At 48.8% G+C, this 16,240-nt stretch overlaps 1 protein-coding gene and 1 pseudogene across 1 annotated transcript; one reads left to right on the plus strand and one right to left on the minus strand.

Moving 5' to 3' along the window:
• The first annotated feature begins 791 nt into the window (after positions 1-791).
• Positions 792-3,725, plus strand: LOC119466657 (uncharacterized). Its single transcript, XM_049657471.1, has 4 exons — positions 792-1,024; positions 1,872-1,963; positions 2,310-2,469; positions 2,523-3,725. The coding sequence occupies exons 1-4, from the start codon at positions 792-794 to the stop codon at positions 3,184-3,186; spliced, it is 1,149 nt and encodes a 382-aa protein (XP_049513428.1). The 3' UTR covers positions 3,187-3,725.
• Positions 3,726-5,302: 1,577 nt separating this feature from the next.
• Positions 5,303-6,322, minus strand: LOC119466488 (uncharacterized; annotated as a pseudogene).
• Positions 6,323-16,240: the final 9,918 nt, after the last annotated feature.

Below are 16,240 nucleotides of genomic sequence, written 5' to 3' on the forward strand. Positions count from 1 at the left end.
AAGAAAATAAAACAAACACTCTTGCCGAGGCGGGATTCGAGCCCGCGTACCCCCGGTCCCAAAACGAGCGTCGTAACCACTCAGCTAAACAACCACGCTTGAAGAACATGCATTTATGCGAACCATACGATTGCGTTCGAGCGTCTTCGTCTTCGTCCACAGCTGGCGCGTTCGTACGCTCGTGCTCTGTACGGTGAAGAGGTTTTCCGCGCAATGAGGGCGAGAGAGAGAGAGAGAGAGATAGAGAGACGCAATAACGGAGCGGGTCTCCTGAAACGCGGTGTCGGTGTGGCAAGCTGTACTATGAAACGCGCAGTGACGGCCGTAAGTCCAAGACGCGCGAAAAAAAATTATCACCATCCTGAGTAATAAGATGAAAAGTTCGCGTGCACTACCGGAACATGCTAGGCTACGCGTTACGCGGCCGAGTGCAAGGTTAAGCGTTTTTTTTGCATTTCGCGGGCTTTCTTTAAAGGCAATGGACACTTTGCAAAATAGTGAGCGCCATTTGCCGTAGGCCTGAGGAGGAAGCGTTCGGGGCGCTGGGTGCGAGATTATTTGTGTGGGGAGCATTCCCCGTCGTCTCCTTTTATTGCTACCTGTGCCATCGAGTTTGATTGCGTGAAATTCAGCTTGCCATCGAGCTTGATCGCGTGAAATTCAGCTTCCGTTGTTTGTTTAGTCGTCCTACGTCGTGTCAAAATGATGGAGGAAGACTGTATTCCGTTTTCTTTTTTGGACACGGGATGGATTTGCGACTTTTCGCGATGCTCGATTGCCAGCGACCAAGTATGGAGCTACCTGCACTCTACGCGACCGTGCGTCAAGCCCATCGTGGTTGGGCATTTAAAGAAGAGGGCTACGTGAAGAACGTTATGCTCAGTTTGAGCACTAGTGACCCACAAGTGGGTCTTGTTCGGGCGCCTTGCTTGCCATCGATGAAGTCCGGTGCCTACATTGCGACGGCGTGGTATCGCAAAGCAAGTGGGGACATCGCTGGAGCGCACTGCACATGTGTAGCCGGGTAAGAAATTAGAAATGTTTTTCTGGCCAACAAAAATGCAGTTATCAGTGAAGAGCTCAGCGTTTGGCAGTGACTCGGGTCCCTAAAACACGCGCACGTTCGCTTTGAAACGAGTAGCAGACCCAGCATGCGCTAAACGAAAGTACTTAATATTTGCATTCTATGACGATTGGAAGCAGTACAGGTGTGTAGTTCTATCGTGCCTTGGTCCTGCGAACAGCGAAGAAAATGTAGAATGCAGTACATACATTACATGCGAACTGCGCTGTAGCTGTGGCCGTTTCTTGTCAAACGGACTTGTGTGCCTGCGCCAATGCGGGGTCAATCATTAGTACGTCTCGCTTCGGTGTTCGCTTGACTTCGATCTTGCTATAATCGCGCTTTAGTCGTACGCTAAGATTCCAATGCAAATGGACTTCAGTAGGCATGGAAACTGTCCGTGCGAGAGTTGTCAGAGTTATAAAGAAACAAAACTCAAACTGGTGCGGATAACCGAAACCCCGGCCACGATTCCCTTTGCACTACATGTGAAATATAGGAACACGTTCGCCGCGTATTTTTTCCTGTTAAGTGCTTTTGACTTCCACCTCAGCACAGTTTTATAAAGCGTTTAGGCGGTGGATCGTGGACACACTAACTGCGTACTGCCACGCCAAGGTTTCAGGGAATGCTTTAAGCAAGAGTGTGTAGTCCCCTCACATGAACATACTTTGCCGTCACTTCTACGTTTATGTTACTTTTCTTTCCGGCGCTGCAGCTTTAGAACAGCCTGCTTTCCTTAGGAATTCATACAATCTTAATTATCGGTTGTTTATATCCACCTATACTCACACTTTATGGACTGCAGGCTCAGTCAATCCTGTCAGCATGTTGCTGGAGTGCTGCTGAGCGTAACGGACAAGACGGCCAAGGAACAAGAGTCCTGTATCGATGTGCCATGCAAGTGGATTGTTCCTGCTGAAGGTGTAGTACCATATCTCCATTTGAAATGTTCTCTTTTTTTACAACTTATTTGGAACATTGATTTTGTTGTCAGCCTCGGCTTGTCGAGTAATTCAGAAATCACAGTACACTAAATGAACTTTATTTTTGCATGTTATATTGAATCACAATTCGAAAGCACTGTTGACAAAACAAAAAGTATGCAACAGAATAGGCTGGTAAATATTGCTATTAGTAGATGGTAACAGCCTCCACTATAGAAAAACTTAAAAGCAGTACTATACTGATTACGATAATAGATGTGTCTTGCATCACTGACATGTTTATTTTCTTTGTGGTGCAGTAAAAAAACAGGCCCCAAGGTTGCCACTTCAGGACATCCCCTTTCAGAGGCATGTTGTGAGCAAGCCTGCCTACGTTAAGAAGCAGCGCAAGTATGACCCCTGCCCCTATGTGCGACCGTCTCAAGACGAGATTTCGAAACTCAAGGCAAACCTTTCTGCGTGCTGCCCTTCACTACAAGTGCTACGCTACCTGTGTCCCGAGGACAAAGTAGAATGTTGCTCTACCCAAGCAATAGAGCCATGAGCGAAGCCATGGTTTATGGAAGGATGCATGAGCAAGATGCTGTTGAAGCATATTCCATACTTATACGCAGTCGAGATGTGCAACTGGAGGTGACCGAAACTGGGTTGCACATTCACAAGCACTACCCATTTTTGGCTGCCTCTCCATATCGGATTGTTGTCCTGGATGGCGAGCAAGGATTGCTCGAGGTAAAATGCCTATTTTCGAAAAAGGGTATGACTGCAGAAGATGCATCCAAGGACAGCAAATTTTGCTGCATGCTGAAGGATGGGCAAGTCTACCTAAAAAAAGACCACGCCTACTACTACCAAGTTCAAGGGCAAATGGCTACAACAGGGCACAAGTGGTGCGATTTTGTCATATGGACAGAGGCACAAAACCGAGGTGAAATGCATCACATCCATGTAGAGAGAATTTTTTTCGATCGGCCATTCTGGGAAAATCATATGCTCCCAGCAATATTGCACTTCATGCTAAAAGCTTTCATCCCAGAGGTGCTCACTAGACGTGTAAAGCGACTGGGCAAGCTATATACAACTGGACAGTATGTCTCCTACAAGAAAATTAAGGACGGTTTTTATGTCTGTTCGCTGAAAGACAGCTTGGTGCTTAATATAAAGAAGCTCAAATAACTGCAAGAACTACGGTACAGTTGCAAGTGCGCCCAATTGAGGCTCGCGCGTTCACTTCTCTTCAACAAATGGCTCCAATGTCACTTATCATGGCGGTGTTTCCATAACTTTCAGTGAAACTGTACTCCTGCAGGACGGCTGACCCCAACCTTCTGGCGCTGCCACTCAAGCGTATCAGCACCACCAAAGGGAGAAGAATGGCTCATCATGTATCGACGTGCCACCAAGGGGAACAGGTGGGACCCAACCATAATTCTAGTCAATGTCATTTTCTATCTGGACGGAGCATTCCAAACACATGAAGAGGAACTCACTAGCTGGGAGCATTTCCCGGCGCACCCCAGCAGACTCCCTGGGACTACTTCAACGCAACAGGATCCTTAATTCAGTCCGTGGTTTGCTAGGAAGTTGGTAACTTAAGGCGCTCACCCTTCACTGTCATCTAAAGAAAGTTCTTGCACCTGCCATCACTCGGGTCGTACGCATTGCCGACAGCAGAACGACTGGCGTAGTACGAATGTGTACTGCCCGCATAAGCATTCCTGGTCGCCATACTGTCGTCCTTTTCATCGTGCTTGCCTACTGCCCCTATGATCTGATACTTGGCATAGACTTTCTCTCTGATCACTCTGCGCTCATCGATTGTTCCGCAAGTACTGTTTGACTTGACCTGCCTCTCTTGTGATCCTCCTGCACCACCGAAAATTAGCCTAAGTCTGACCGATTTTGTTCATGTGCCACTGCAGGTCCTGACATATATGGAACTGTTACCTCCACTGCCAGTTCTAGATAGTGATTAAATTGCTGCACCAATCAATGCCGTTGTTTGTCATGCACGTCACTGTCCCTCATACTGTACTGTTACCGACAACTGTACATGCCTTCGCGTGGTGAATTTCAGCCTCATAAAGCAAGTGCTACCACAGGGAATATCCCTGGCCATGATCAGTGCTTTAACAGATCACTGCTTTGAGACTTTTTCCGTCGACAACTCCTGTGAGCCTTGCAAGTCTGCCAGTTGTTCCGATGATGACAATGCAAAAATTGCCCCGGACCTCTTGCCTGGTGAAGCTGAAGCTCTCCATAACTTATTGTTTTTATATAGATATTCATTACCTAAATGAGCGTCCCTTAGGCCAGACATGCCTTGTCGTATTCACACTGGAGATGGCCAGTCAATTCATAAACAACCCTTCCGAGTTAAATCAGTCTGAAAATACCTAGAGTAAAAAAAAACTCAAAGTTATTCACAAAACATTTTTTAAAAACTTGTGTTGTAAGCATACAGTTTGCCAAAGGCGAGGGCGCTCGAAGCTGCTAATGGTGACAACCAGAAAAGTGCTATGTATGGAAAATACATATATGCATATACATGCCACTGATAAAAAACAAATTTATAGATTATAAAAATTTGTGTACGTTGGGTGGCTTATAGGGTAGAGAGATAGGTAGTTGGGAAGTGTGAAGCAGCTGTCGAGAGCTGCTATGCACATACATAAACATACTAGCATCATTGAAATTTATGAGAAAAAAAAGTTTCGCTGCTGCCCGCATGAGAGCACAGCATCTTATATTTGAACATTAAATCGGTAAGCAGGAAACTGCACATAGGAAAGAACAAGATGAATGCAGTGGAAGATGAGCATGACAATGTCATCAGTAGTTTTGATAATATAGTAAAGGCAGCAGAGAAATTCTATACTGAACTTCACAGTACCTAAAGCACCCACACAAACTTTACTGGAAGGGTTCGTGTACAACTAGCGCTCAAGTGTTGCAAGGACTTTACATGTGCAGGGGACAAACGACAAGCAACGAAGTATACCATTCAGTTTGATGAAAGGTGGGAATATTATACTTGGAAAACTTGTGACTCTTCATACGAAATATTCACGTGTACCGAGAGAAGAATGCCAACATTGTAATCGCAAAAATGGAGATATTCAATGACCTATACCGTTACAGGCCTATTACCTTGCTTTTGGCATCTTGTGAAATAGCCGAGGTCGAGGTAATGGAATCAAAGCAACACTCGAGTGACATCAACACGATAAACAGGCTGGATTAACAAAAGGATATTCAATATAATATTATATCAATCAGGCGATCAAGAAATCTGCGAAATATAACCCGTGTCTGTACAGCTTCTGGAGGCTATGGAAAGGCGTTGAGTAACAATACCAGCAGACACGAATAAAGTGTATAATCAAGGAGTATGGAAAGCATATACGTAACTTATCTATATGAATTGTATAGCTACCTTAATTCTTGACAAGCGCAAACGTATAGATCAAGAAGGGGATCATGCAATGAGAATCGCTGCTATGCTATGCACGGCGTGCTTAGACTTATTCAAGCTATAACTTGTGGAAGCTCTGGGAATGAGGATCACGGCTACCTGCGGTTTGCAGGTGGCATTGCTCGAGGCATTATTTTCATCCTCGTTAGTCGGTGTCCTTAATGAGTACATTTCGATAATTGCTTAAAAAGCAGCACACTTTGAAGATGTGCTCAGCAATGTCCATCATACAAATTGGAAATGGCCTGTCTAGGATATGGAAGCTTTGACACGTGCGATCACTCTTTCTAAATGAACCCTTGCCGATGCAATGCGCCTTGTCTCTAATACATCTTGGGCATTCATTTGCATTTCATGTCGTTCTCGAAATGGAGGCCTGTATACTGTCAGTTCAGGAGGCAAGTAGGGGAATGTGAACCCTTTATCAACCATAATAGCATCACCAGGCTCCAAGTCATCCAGAAGCCCACTACACTGCAGAATATTCTTATCCGATACAGAGCCTCCCCACAAACGAGATACAAATGCTATGTATCCGTCAGGTGTGCAGCCAATAAGGACTTTATACGTATTGTAGTGTTTGTAGGAAGAAAATGTCTGGCGCTGCGCACTTTGAGACGATGGTCGCTGTATTCTGACCTCCGTGGCATCCAAAATAAGCCTCGTGTTTTCGAAATGTCGAAAAGATTTTGGGAGGTGAGGCAGAATTTGTTATCGTGAAGGTATATGGTTAAGGTGCCGAAGCTCCCTCTCTAGGAAGTTTATCCACGTTGTGAAAATACGGCTCACTTGGCTTTCGGATATACTGAAGTTGCGCGCGAGCTCCTTTCCACGCATTCCAGTCCTAAGCCGCACAAGAACCATCAAAATTTCATGGCTAATTCAGTTCTTTCGGCCGGCCACGAGTTTCATTTTGGCTTTTTTTTCCCAGTTCCAGTAAGACATCTCATCAGCCCTAGTGTAGGTATTGCAGCAACGAATGAAAAACTTCATAGCGCGGTACCCAGTGTAAAACATACAGCTCTTGGGCGACTCCTGAATTGTTTCTAGTGTAAGCAACTGCAACTTGGATGCATCAAGCTGACTTTCAAGACGGTCATTCCTTGCTGCAGTTTTGTCACAGTATCATGCAGCAGTCCAGTTTTTCCTCCATGTGGTTTAGTTTCTCCTTCAACTCATTGCAGGAAGCACAATCACTTCTAGCTTGTTCCTTGTGGTCTGCAAAAATAAGAATTGACAAAAATCAGGCGAAACAAAGGTACAGACATACAGACGCAACTAGTTTGGACAAGGAACTACTTCCATTGAATCAAGCTTGAGGCACACTTTATATGCAATAACATAGGGTTGGGTTAAGAGAGTAACAAGACGTTAACATGATAGCAGCAGACAAAACAACATTGTGCAGCACTGTGTACTAACCACGGTGCAAGATATACTATTTTTAGGTGAGGTCACTGTCCGGCCAGGAGTGAGGTGTGAGCGACCGGGTAAAGTGTCAACGTTGCGCACCCAAATGTCTTTCACTGAGTGGTAATCTACCTAGAGCAGCACAACTTAACACCCAAAAGCATGGTAACTGAGACTACACATGCAATCACAGAGGCCATGCCAAAAATCTTATTGCTCTAGCAACCGGCACATCGCAAGTCATCTAAAATCACACAAATGCGTTTCGCATCTCCGCATCTCTGACAGGCGTGTTGCAGTGAACTGCTCCTCACATCGCCGTACACCACTTAAAGCGAAAAAGCAGATTTAAAAATAATTGAAGTATGAAGTTTACAACTTTAACTAATAAAAAAGAACTTAATTCTGTGAACTGCACTTAAGAATATCCAGTCCAGTCATTTGTGTATGCGACTTATTTTGACCATTTCTGTGGCAGTAGTGGCAAGAAATAAACTGCAAGCATTGAGCTTAGGCTGAAATTAAAACATCCTGCTTACCTAAAGTACATCCTTCTTACTTCTGGGTGAAATGTGCCACTACAGACAACCACTCCTGGTGAAGGCACTACCATGTTTGACATGGGGCTATTTGGCAGCAACTGCGAAATATTTTGGTGCTTTCCAGTAATCGTCCAGCCAATACCTGAGCATGTAATTCGAGGAGGTATTAAATTATTTTTATGAAGTAACCTGCATGTCTGCTTGTCAATAAATAGATATTTAATTATCTACAATTACGTTGACTCGCCACAAAATGCACAAAGTCATTCTACCACCATGACTTCCTTCTATAGAATTGAAAAATTGATGCATTGTAGGCCACTCTCAGATACATCACTAATTTGTGCGTAGTACTATTACAAACACTTCATAAGCATTGTAACAATATCACAAAAGCCAATGAAACATTTCTTCTACTATCACTTTGCTTTTTCTTACTTCATTGCCTCTTGGCTTCATATTGCCACGTGTACTTGTTTATCTTTTACCGGTGACCGCTCTTCACCGGCTCACAAACGTTAAACGTTATCGCTCGGCGCAGGACGCGCCTGTATCGGAAGTTTCTAGAACGTTATCGATGCTTCTTTCCGTTGCCTGTCTTCACTGACGCTTATGTTATCTGATTGTATGACCGACGCGAATTGTCTAGAACTTTCTGGAAGACACGCGGGCGTCAGGGATTAATCTGGAACCTTCGATGACTCAGGTATAAAAGCCGACGCGTTTCGCCGCTAATCAGATTTCGACGATCGCCGACTGTGTTCGCCGCTATCGTTGTGCTTCGAGTGTAGCTTTCTTTTGTGGGCACAGGTTCGCCCAATAAAGAATCAGTTTCGTCACACACAGTTTTACGACTGTTTTCTTCACCGTCACTACTACGTGACATCTGGTGGAGGTGCTATTGCGTTCATGCAGCGAACGCCCCCACAAAGCCGCGATCCAAGCCCGAAACCGGAGGACAACACCAGCGTCGCCAAGGACCAGCGAGCTAGCCGCAGGCAGCAAGGACTTCTGCCGGAGTACGGACTTCTTCCCGAGAAGACCACAGCGATCAAGGCCAAGTCAACGACCCCAATGGCAGCCCCAGCGTCCCCCATCCTGCTGCAACAACCTCGGGAGCCACCGACCTTCCGTGGATCATCGGCTGAAGACCCGGAAACCTGGCTCGAGACATACGAGAGGACCGCGACGTTCAACAAATGGAGCGACGACGACAAGCTACGTCATGTCTATTTTTCTTTGGATGACGCTGCTCGGACCTGGTTTGAGAACAGAGAGAGCACTCTAGTGACTTGGGACCTATTTCGTGAGAACTTCGTGAGGACCTTCACGAGTGTCGTACGAAAGGAAAGGGCCGAGGTTCTCTTGCAAACCAGAGTACAATTGCCGAACGAGAACATCGCGATCTTCACGGAGGAGATGACTCGCCTCTTCCGCCACGCCGACCCCGACATGTCTGAAGAAAAGAAGGTTCGGTTCTTGATGCGGGGCGTCAAAGAGCATCTATTCACCGGATTGATGCGCAACCCGCCCAAGAGTGTGGCAGAATTTGTTTCGGAGGCCACAACGATCGAGAAGACGCTTGAAATGCGAGCCAGGCAATACAACCGCCGTGCACTGACAAACTACGCCGAAGCTCAAGCGCTAGGCGCCGACGACCTGCGCGAGACGATCAGAGCGGTTGTACGGGAAGAGCTGCAGAAATTATTCCCAAGGTCGCAGCCTCAGGTGACTTCGATCGCTGACATAGTTAAAGAAGAGATTCAGCGGTCACTGGAAGTGCCAGAAGTTCCGGCATCGCCTCAACCACAGCCGCAAGCGATGACCTACGCCGCCGTCGCCCGTCGTCAAGGCCCCCCTCCGCGCTCGCGCCAGGGCCCCGTAACGCCGCAGTTCCGTCGTCCACCGCCGCCGCCGCCAGCACGCCCGCCCGTCGCCCAGCGCAGCTACCAGAGGAAGACGGACATTTGGCGCGCCCCCGACCACCGCCCGCTCTGCTATCACTGCGGGGAAGCCGGCCATGTCTACCGCCGATGCCCATACCGCGAGATGGGCCTACGAGGGTTCGCCGTCAACGCGCCACGTCCACAGGTTGGCGAGCGACCACGCGACATCGCTGACTACCTCGCCGGAGCCCAGTGGCAGCCACGACGACCCTCACGCTCACCGTCACCAGGACGTTACCTGTCGCCGCAGCGCCGATCATACACTGGCCCAGCCCGGGGCCGGTCTGTGAGCCCCTATCCGGGAAACTAAAGACAGCAACCGATGGAGGTGCGGTTGCTGTACGACGCAATTCCGAAGATCCTCCGCCGCCGACGAAGAAGATTCGCGAATCATCACGACGACATATCAGTACGCCGCCCAGCAACAGCCTTGACAACACTTCGCCGCCGAAAGAAGACCTTCCGACGCGACGTAGCAGCAGCAGAGTAAGCCGACGCAGCCGTGATCCGACGCCACGACTTAACCGTAACGCCAGACGACGGTCTACCGACCTAGACATACTAATCGATGGCCATAACGTCACCGCTCTCGTCGACACTGGAGCCGACTATTCCGTCTTCAGTGGCGCGTTCGCCGCCAAGTTGAAGAAAGTGAAGACTGCCTGGCAAGGACCCGATATCCGGACAGCGGGAGGCCACGTAATAACGCCGGCTGGAATCTGCACAGCACGAGTCACGGTTAACAACCGCACTTACCCCGCGAGCTTCGTAATCCTGCAGCAATGCTCCAGGGATGTCATCCTAGGCATGGACTTTCTAAGCCAACACGGTGCAGTCATCGACTTAAGGTCCAAGTCGATAACGCTTTCAACGCACAAAGCGATACCACCGGATACAAACATCGGTTACCATGCCTTAAATGTGCTTGAAGAACAAGTCACTGTTCCGCCTCGCTCCAGCGTAATGATTTCCGTCGGTACCGAAGTGGCTGCAAACATGGAGGGCGTCGTCGAGGGCGATCATCACTTACTGCTCGACCGTGAAATTTGCGTCGCTAGAGGCATAGCTGAACTATGTGAAGGAAAAGCAAGAGTGATGCTTACGAACTTCAGCCACGAATATAAGCACATTAACAAAGGAACCACGGTCGCCCACATCGACGAAATAGTACAAGCCAGCAGTGCTTTCGCATTCACGGATTCTGGTGCGCCTTCGGCGGTGGCTGTGGTGCCTGAACCGACTTTCGACGTCAATCAGAACCTTCCCAATCATAAGAAAGAACAGCTAAAAGCTCTGCTCCTGCAGTACAAGGACTGCTTCTCGTCGTCGTCAAAAGTTCGACAAACCCCTGTCGCCAAGCACCGCATCATAACCGACGAATATGTCCGCCCACTTCGTCAGAGCCCGTACCGAGTTTCGGCGCGCGAACGCGAGGCCATAAAGCAACAAGTCGACGAAATGCTACGCGACGACATCATCCAGCCGTCAAAGAGTCCGTGGGCGTCCCCCGTGGTGTTAGTGAAGAAGAAGGATGGAACCCTACGTTTCTGCGTCGATTATCGTCGCCTCAACAAGATCACGAAGAAGGACGTATACCCCCTCCCACGGATTGACGACGCCTTGGATCGACTCTACAACGCAAAGTATTTTTCGTCGATGGACCTCAAAACCGGCTACTGGCAAATCGAAGTCGACGAGAGAGACCGGGAGAAGACTGCCTTTATAACACCAGACGGACTGTTCGAGTTCAAGGTCATGCCGTTTGGTCTTTGCTCGGCACCTGCGACTTTCCAACGCGTCATGGATACAGTACTGGCAGGCTTGAAGTGGCAGACTTGCCTCGTGTATTTGGACGACGTCGTTGTGTTTTCCTCAAGCTTCGAAGAACACCTGCGGCGCCTTGAAACAGTTCTTCAAGCAATCAAAACCTCCGGACTCACGTTAAAGCCAGAAAAGTGCCGCTTCGCATATGAGGAGCTCTTGTTTTTGGGCCACGTCATCAACAAGTCTGGAGTGCGCCCCGACCCTCAGAAAACTGCGGCCATCTCTAACTTTCCTCCGCCCGATGACAAGAAGGCAGTGCGTAGATTTCTTGGACTGTGCGCCTATTACAGGCGCTTCGTCAAGAATTTTTCACGGATCGCCGAGCCACTGACGTACCTCACGAAGGCCGACGTCGAGTTCAAGTGGGAGACGCCGCAAATCGAAGCATTTGAAGAACTGAAGCGACGCCTGCAATCGCCGCCCATTCTTGCGCATTTCGACGAAAACGCCGACACCGAAGTCCACACCGACGCAAGCAGCGTAGGACTCGGCGCCGTGCTTGTGCAGAGGACTGACGGACTAGAAAGGGTTGTAAGTTACGCTAGCCGGTCGCTATCGAAGGCGGAATCAAATTATTCCACAACAGAAAAGGAGTGCCTCGCCATCATCTGGGCTACATCAAAGTTTCGCCCCTACCTCTATGGCAGGCCCTTCAAAGTCGTCAGCGACCACCACGCCTTGTGTTGGCTAGCTAACTTGAAGGATCCTTCAGGTCGCCTCGCACGATGGAGTCTGAGACTTCAAGCATTCGACATCACCGTCGTTTACAAGTCCGGCCGAAAGCACTCTGACGCCGACTGCTTGTCTCGCGCCCCCGTCGAACCGCCGCCACAGGACGACCAGGATGACGACACTTTCTTGGGACCCATCAGTGCCGACGATTTCGCCGAACAACAGCGAGCCGACCCGGACCTAAGGAGCCTTGTAGACTACCTGGAAGGCAAGACCATCACTGTGCCGAAGGTGTTCAGGCGAGGATTGGCGTCGTTTTTCTTGCAAAACGACATTCTCCTAAAGAAGAACTTTTCGCCTCTCCGAGCCAACTACCTCCTCGTGGTACCCTCAGCATTGCGTCCAGAGGTTCTGCAAGCTCTCCATGACGACCCAACGGCTGGACACCTCGGTTTTTCCCGCACGCTCTCGAGGATACAAGAAAAATACTACTGGCCTCACCTCTCTGCCGACGTCGCCCATTACGTAAGGACATGCCGAGACTGTCAACGACGCAAAACACCGCCGACAAGGCCAGCCGGACTTCTACAGCCAATCGAACCACCTCGCCGACCGTTCCAGCAGATCGGGATGGACTTACTGGGGCCTTTTCCGACGTCGACGTCCGGAATAAATGGATCGTCGTAGCTACTGACTACCTCACCCGCTACGCCGAAACAAAAGCCTTGCCCAAAGGCAGTGCCGCCGAGGTAGCCCGATTCTTCGTTGAGAACATTCTCCTGCGTCACGGTGCTCCAGAAGTCCTCATCACCGACAGAGGCACGGCCTTTACGGCAGAACTAACTCAAGCCATCCTGCGATACAGCCAGACAAGCCATCGCCGGACCACCGCCTACCACCCGCAGACGAATGGCCTCACCGAGCGGCTAAATAAGACCATCGCCGACATGCTGGCAATGTACGTCGACGTCGAACACAAGACTTGGGATGCCATCCTTCCGTACGTGACCTTCGCATACAACACGGCCGTGCAAGAAACGACGCACATGGCGCCGTTCAACCTGGTCTACGGAAGGAGCCCAGCAACGACGCTTGACGCCATGCTACCGGACGTCACCGACGAAGAAAATCTCGACGTTGCCACCTATTTGCAGCGTGCCGAAGAAGGTCGACAACTCGCCCGGCTGCGCATCAAGAACCAGCAGAGAACCGACAGCCGACACTACAATCTTCGACGACGCTACGTCGAGTACCAGCCCGGCGACCGTGTTTGGGTCTGGACTCCGATACGCCGGCGAGGACTTAGCGAGAAACTATTACGACGCTATTTCGGACCCTACAAGATTATCCGACGGATTGGCGCACTGGACTACGAGGTCGTGCCAGACGGCATTTCGCAATCACAGCGGCGCCGCGCACGACCCGAAGTCATCCACGTGGTGCGTCTTAAGCCTTTCTACGCCCGCTAACGAACTTAGGTACTTCGTTGCTTTGTTATTTTTTTGTCTTTATTACACGTGGTTTATGTTTTCGGACTCGTGTTTGTTAGTAGCATCGGGACGATGTTTTTTTAAGGGGAGGGTAATGCCACGTGTACTTGTTTATCTTTTACCGGTGACCGCTCTTCACCGGCTCACAAACGTTAAACGTTATCGCTCGGCGCAGGACGCGCCTGTATCGGAAGTTTCTAGAACGTTATCGATGCTTCTTTCCGTTGCCTGTCTTCACTGACGCTTATGTTATCTGATTGTATGACCGACGCGAATTGTCTAGAACTTTCTGGAAGACACGCGGGCGTCAGGGATTAATCTGGAACCTTCGATGACTCAGGTATAAAAGCCGACGCGTTTCGCCGCTAATCAGATTTCGACGATCGCCGACTGTGTTCGCCGCTATCGTTGTGCTTCGAGTGTAGCTTTCTTTTGTGGGCACAGGTTCGCCCAATAAAGAATCAGTTTCGTCACACACAGTTTTACGACTGTTTTCTTCACCGTCACTACTACGTGACAATATATATATAGGCTATGCAAACGAAAGCGAGCATAACGGTAACGGCTTACAAACGAAAAAAAAACAAAAACCAAAAAGACTCTCCCCATGAGTCACAGTGACGCGCGGAGGTGACGATGGTCGTGGGCATATACACATAGAACGCACGTGGCATTAGTAAGCGCATGGGTGCTCGCCGCAAAGCGCGCACCCCGTCGAGTTTGAGCCGCCGTCGCGCATCTGTTTTTCACAGGCACCGCAGTTGGCGCGAGATGCGCTTTCTTTTTCCCCCCTCTGCTACGCATTCGCTTAGAGGCACGAGCGATGACGGACACATCGCCACTGTTCGTGTGCCTCGCCCAGGCTCCCACGTGCGTCACCGCTGGAACCTCGCCTTGGGCCAAACTTTAACTCGGGCCAAACTTTTAAAAAAAATATGCAAATGCCACATATAGCTGGACAGAACCAAGGTAATGTTGTCTGCCGTCGCTTGGAGATACTTGGAGTATTTATTGCAATCCGCCTAATTAACAGTCAAATATTATAATTAGGTGAAAAGTGTCGATGAGAAAATTGTAGAGCAACGTGAAAAACTCCCCGATACGAGCTTTCCTGTAGCTCAGTACGCGCTACATAGAAGTGTTTTCCTGAGCGTCAAAGAAGCCCGCGAATACACGCAAAATTGCCGCGTGACTGGCCACTCGAGACACTTGGCGTGTATTATAGCGGGTATCTTTCACGCTCCGAAATAGACGGTTATGTAGCGCCTTTTGAGCAATAGAAAGCTGTATAGGGGAGTTTCTCATGTTGCTCTACAATTTCTCAGAAGTCACTATTCGCATACCCCTATATACTATTAAAGGACAACTTCAGCTAAATCAGGTGTGAATGAGTAGGATGTACTATCGAAGGACTATTGGAAAAACCCGCCGCGATAGCTGAATGGCTGTTGCGCTGCTGAGCTCGAGGTCACTGGTTCGAATCCAGCAGCGGTGGTCGCAATGCGACGGGGGCGGAGGGCAAGAACGCTAGTTTACCGTGCATTGGGTGCAAAATAAAGAACCCCAGGTGATCAAGATTAATCCGTAGCCCACCTATACGACGGCGTGCCTCATCATCAAATCGTGGTTCTGGCACGCTAACACCCCAGAAATTAACAAATCTAACACGGGTGTCACACGGTGAACTTTTGATCGCGATCGAGCCCGATCCGGATCGAATTTCGCCGTCGCGATTGGCTTCTTTGCTCAATCTTCGGAAGGGAGCCAATCACGGTCGAAAATTTCGATCCAGATCGGACTGGATCGCGATCGAAAGTGGCTTGGACACCGGTATTACTCTTGGCAAGCTGGAGGGCCGGTCATTGCTCAATCTCACCAACAGCCTCTAAGCAGCACCTAAACAGATCGACGCGTGCACGTGGCGGCTGGAGATCGTGGAAATACATTGAGATTATGAACGTCTGGGATTTGCGTCTGGGATCATTTCACGCAAATCCCAGAGTCTATGACCTCCGGCGCGCCTCGGGTGCCGAGTAATCCTCAAGCTAGTTCAGAATGAAAACCAAAAGCTTTTCTAAAGAGTGCTTATTGAAGGTTGTATAAGCTGAATAGAAAATTCAGAGCCCTTCCACTACTATGAAGATGGAAGACAGCGAAGCTGTGACTATGGTGGGTCTGCTGTGTGAATTGTTCTGTCTTTCTTCTTTCGGCATTTCTGTCTGTCTTTCTTGTCCCTGGCTCATACCCGCATATCCAATACGGGTATGACGTAACTGACGAGCATGTGACGTTATTGATGTCATGATCTATCAGTCATGTTAGTCATATATTCGTACCCTTCCGTGCCAATTTTGGTGTGTACCAAGCGAACGACACGCCACAAAACAAGACACCACAGGATTTTCGCCTACTTCCGGTGTACACGGACGCGATCTCCTGGAACCTAGCCCTTAACAGCTTCGCGTTAAAATTTAATAGACTTTTTTGTAAGAGAAGGCCACAGGGCAATAGAGCCGGCTGTAGAGCCGCAGTAGTAACGTTCAGGCCTCAGCGCCATTTCCGGCTTGCAGTAATTGTGGCGTTCCACGAATAACCTCCCCCTCTCTCTCTTTTGCAGTAATAAAAGCTTATTAACACATAATATTTAAACCGATATTTTCATGGCCGCATGCACTCCTAATTAAAACACAAAATTTCAAGCAGAGCTTGCTCTGTATATCTACGCCATTGGACGCTAAGCCTTTGAGACGGTCCAACATTTCGTTGCAGTTTAGCCCTGGAAGATGGACATGTCGGGAAATTAACTTTTCATATAGAACTCATGAAGGAATTATGGATGCGAATAAATCTTGAGATAAACTCGTTACTGTT

The sequence above is a fragment of the Dermacentor silvarum genome, chromosome 10 (assembly GCF_013339745.2).
Source record: "Dermacentor silvarum isolate Dsil-2018 chromosome 10, BIME_Dsil_1.4, whole genome shotgun sequence".
Classification (NCBI taxonomy): domain Eukaryota; kingdom Metazoa; phylum Arthropoda; class Arachnida; order Ixodida; family Ixodidae; genus Dermacentor; species Dermacentor silvarum.

Coding starts and splice junctions, on each gene's coding strand:
- LOC119466657 (XM_049657471.1), top strand. CDS start 792: ATGGAGCTACCTGCACTCTACGCGACCGTGCGTCAAGCCCATCGTGGT. Junction 1,025..1,871: donor CACTGCACATGTGTAGCCGG/GTAAGAAATTAG, acceptor TATGGACTGCAG/GCTCAGTCAATCCTGTCAGC. Junction 2,470..2,522: donor CTCAAGGCAAACCTTTCTGC/GTGCTGCCCTTC, acceptor AGGACAAAGTAG/AATGTTGCTCTACCCAAGCA.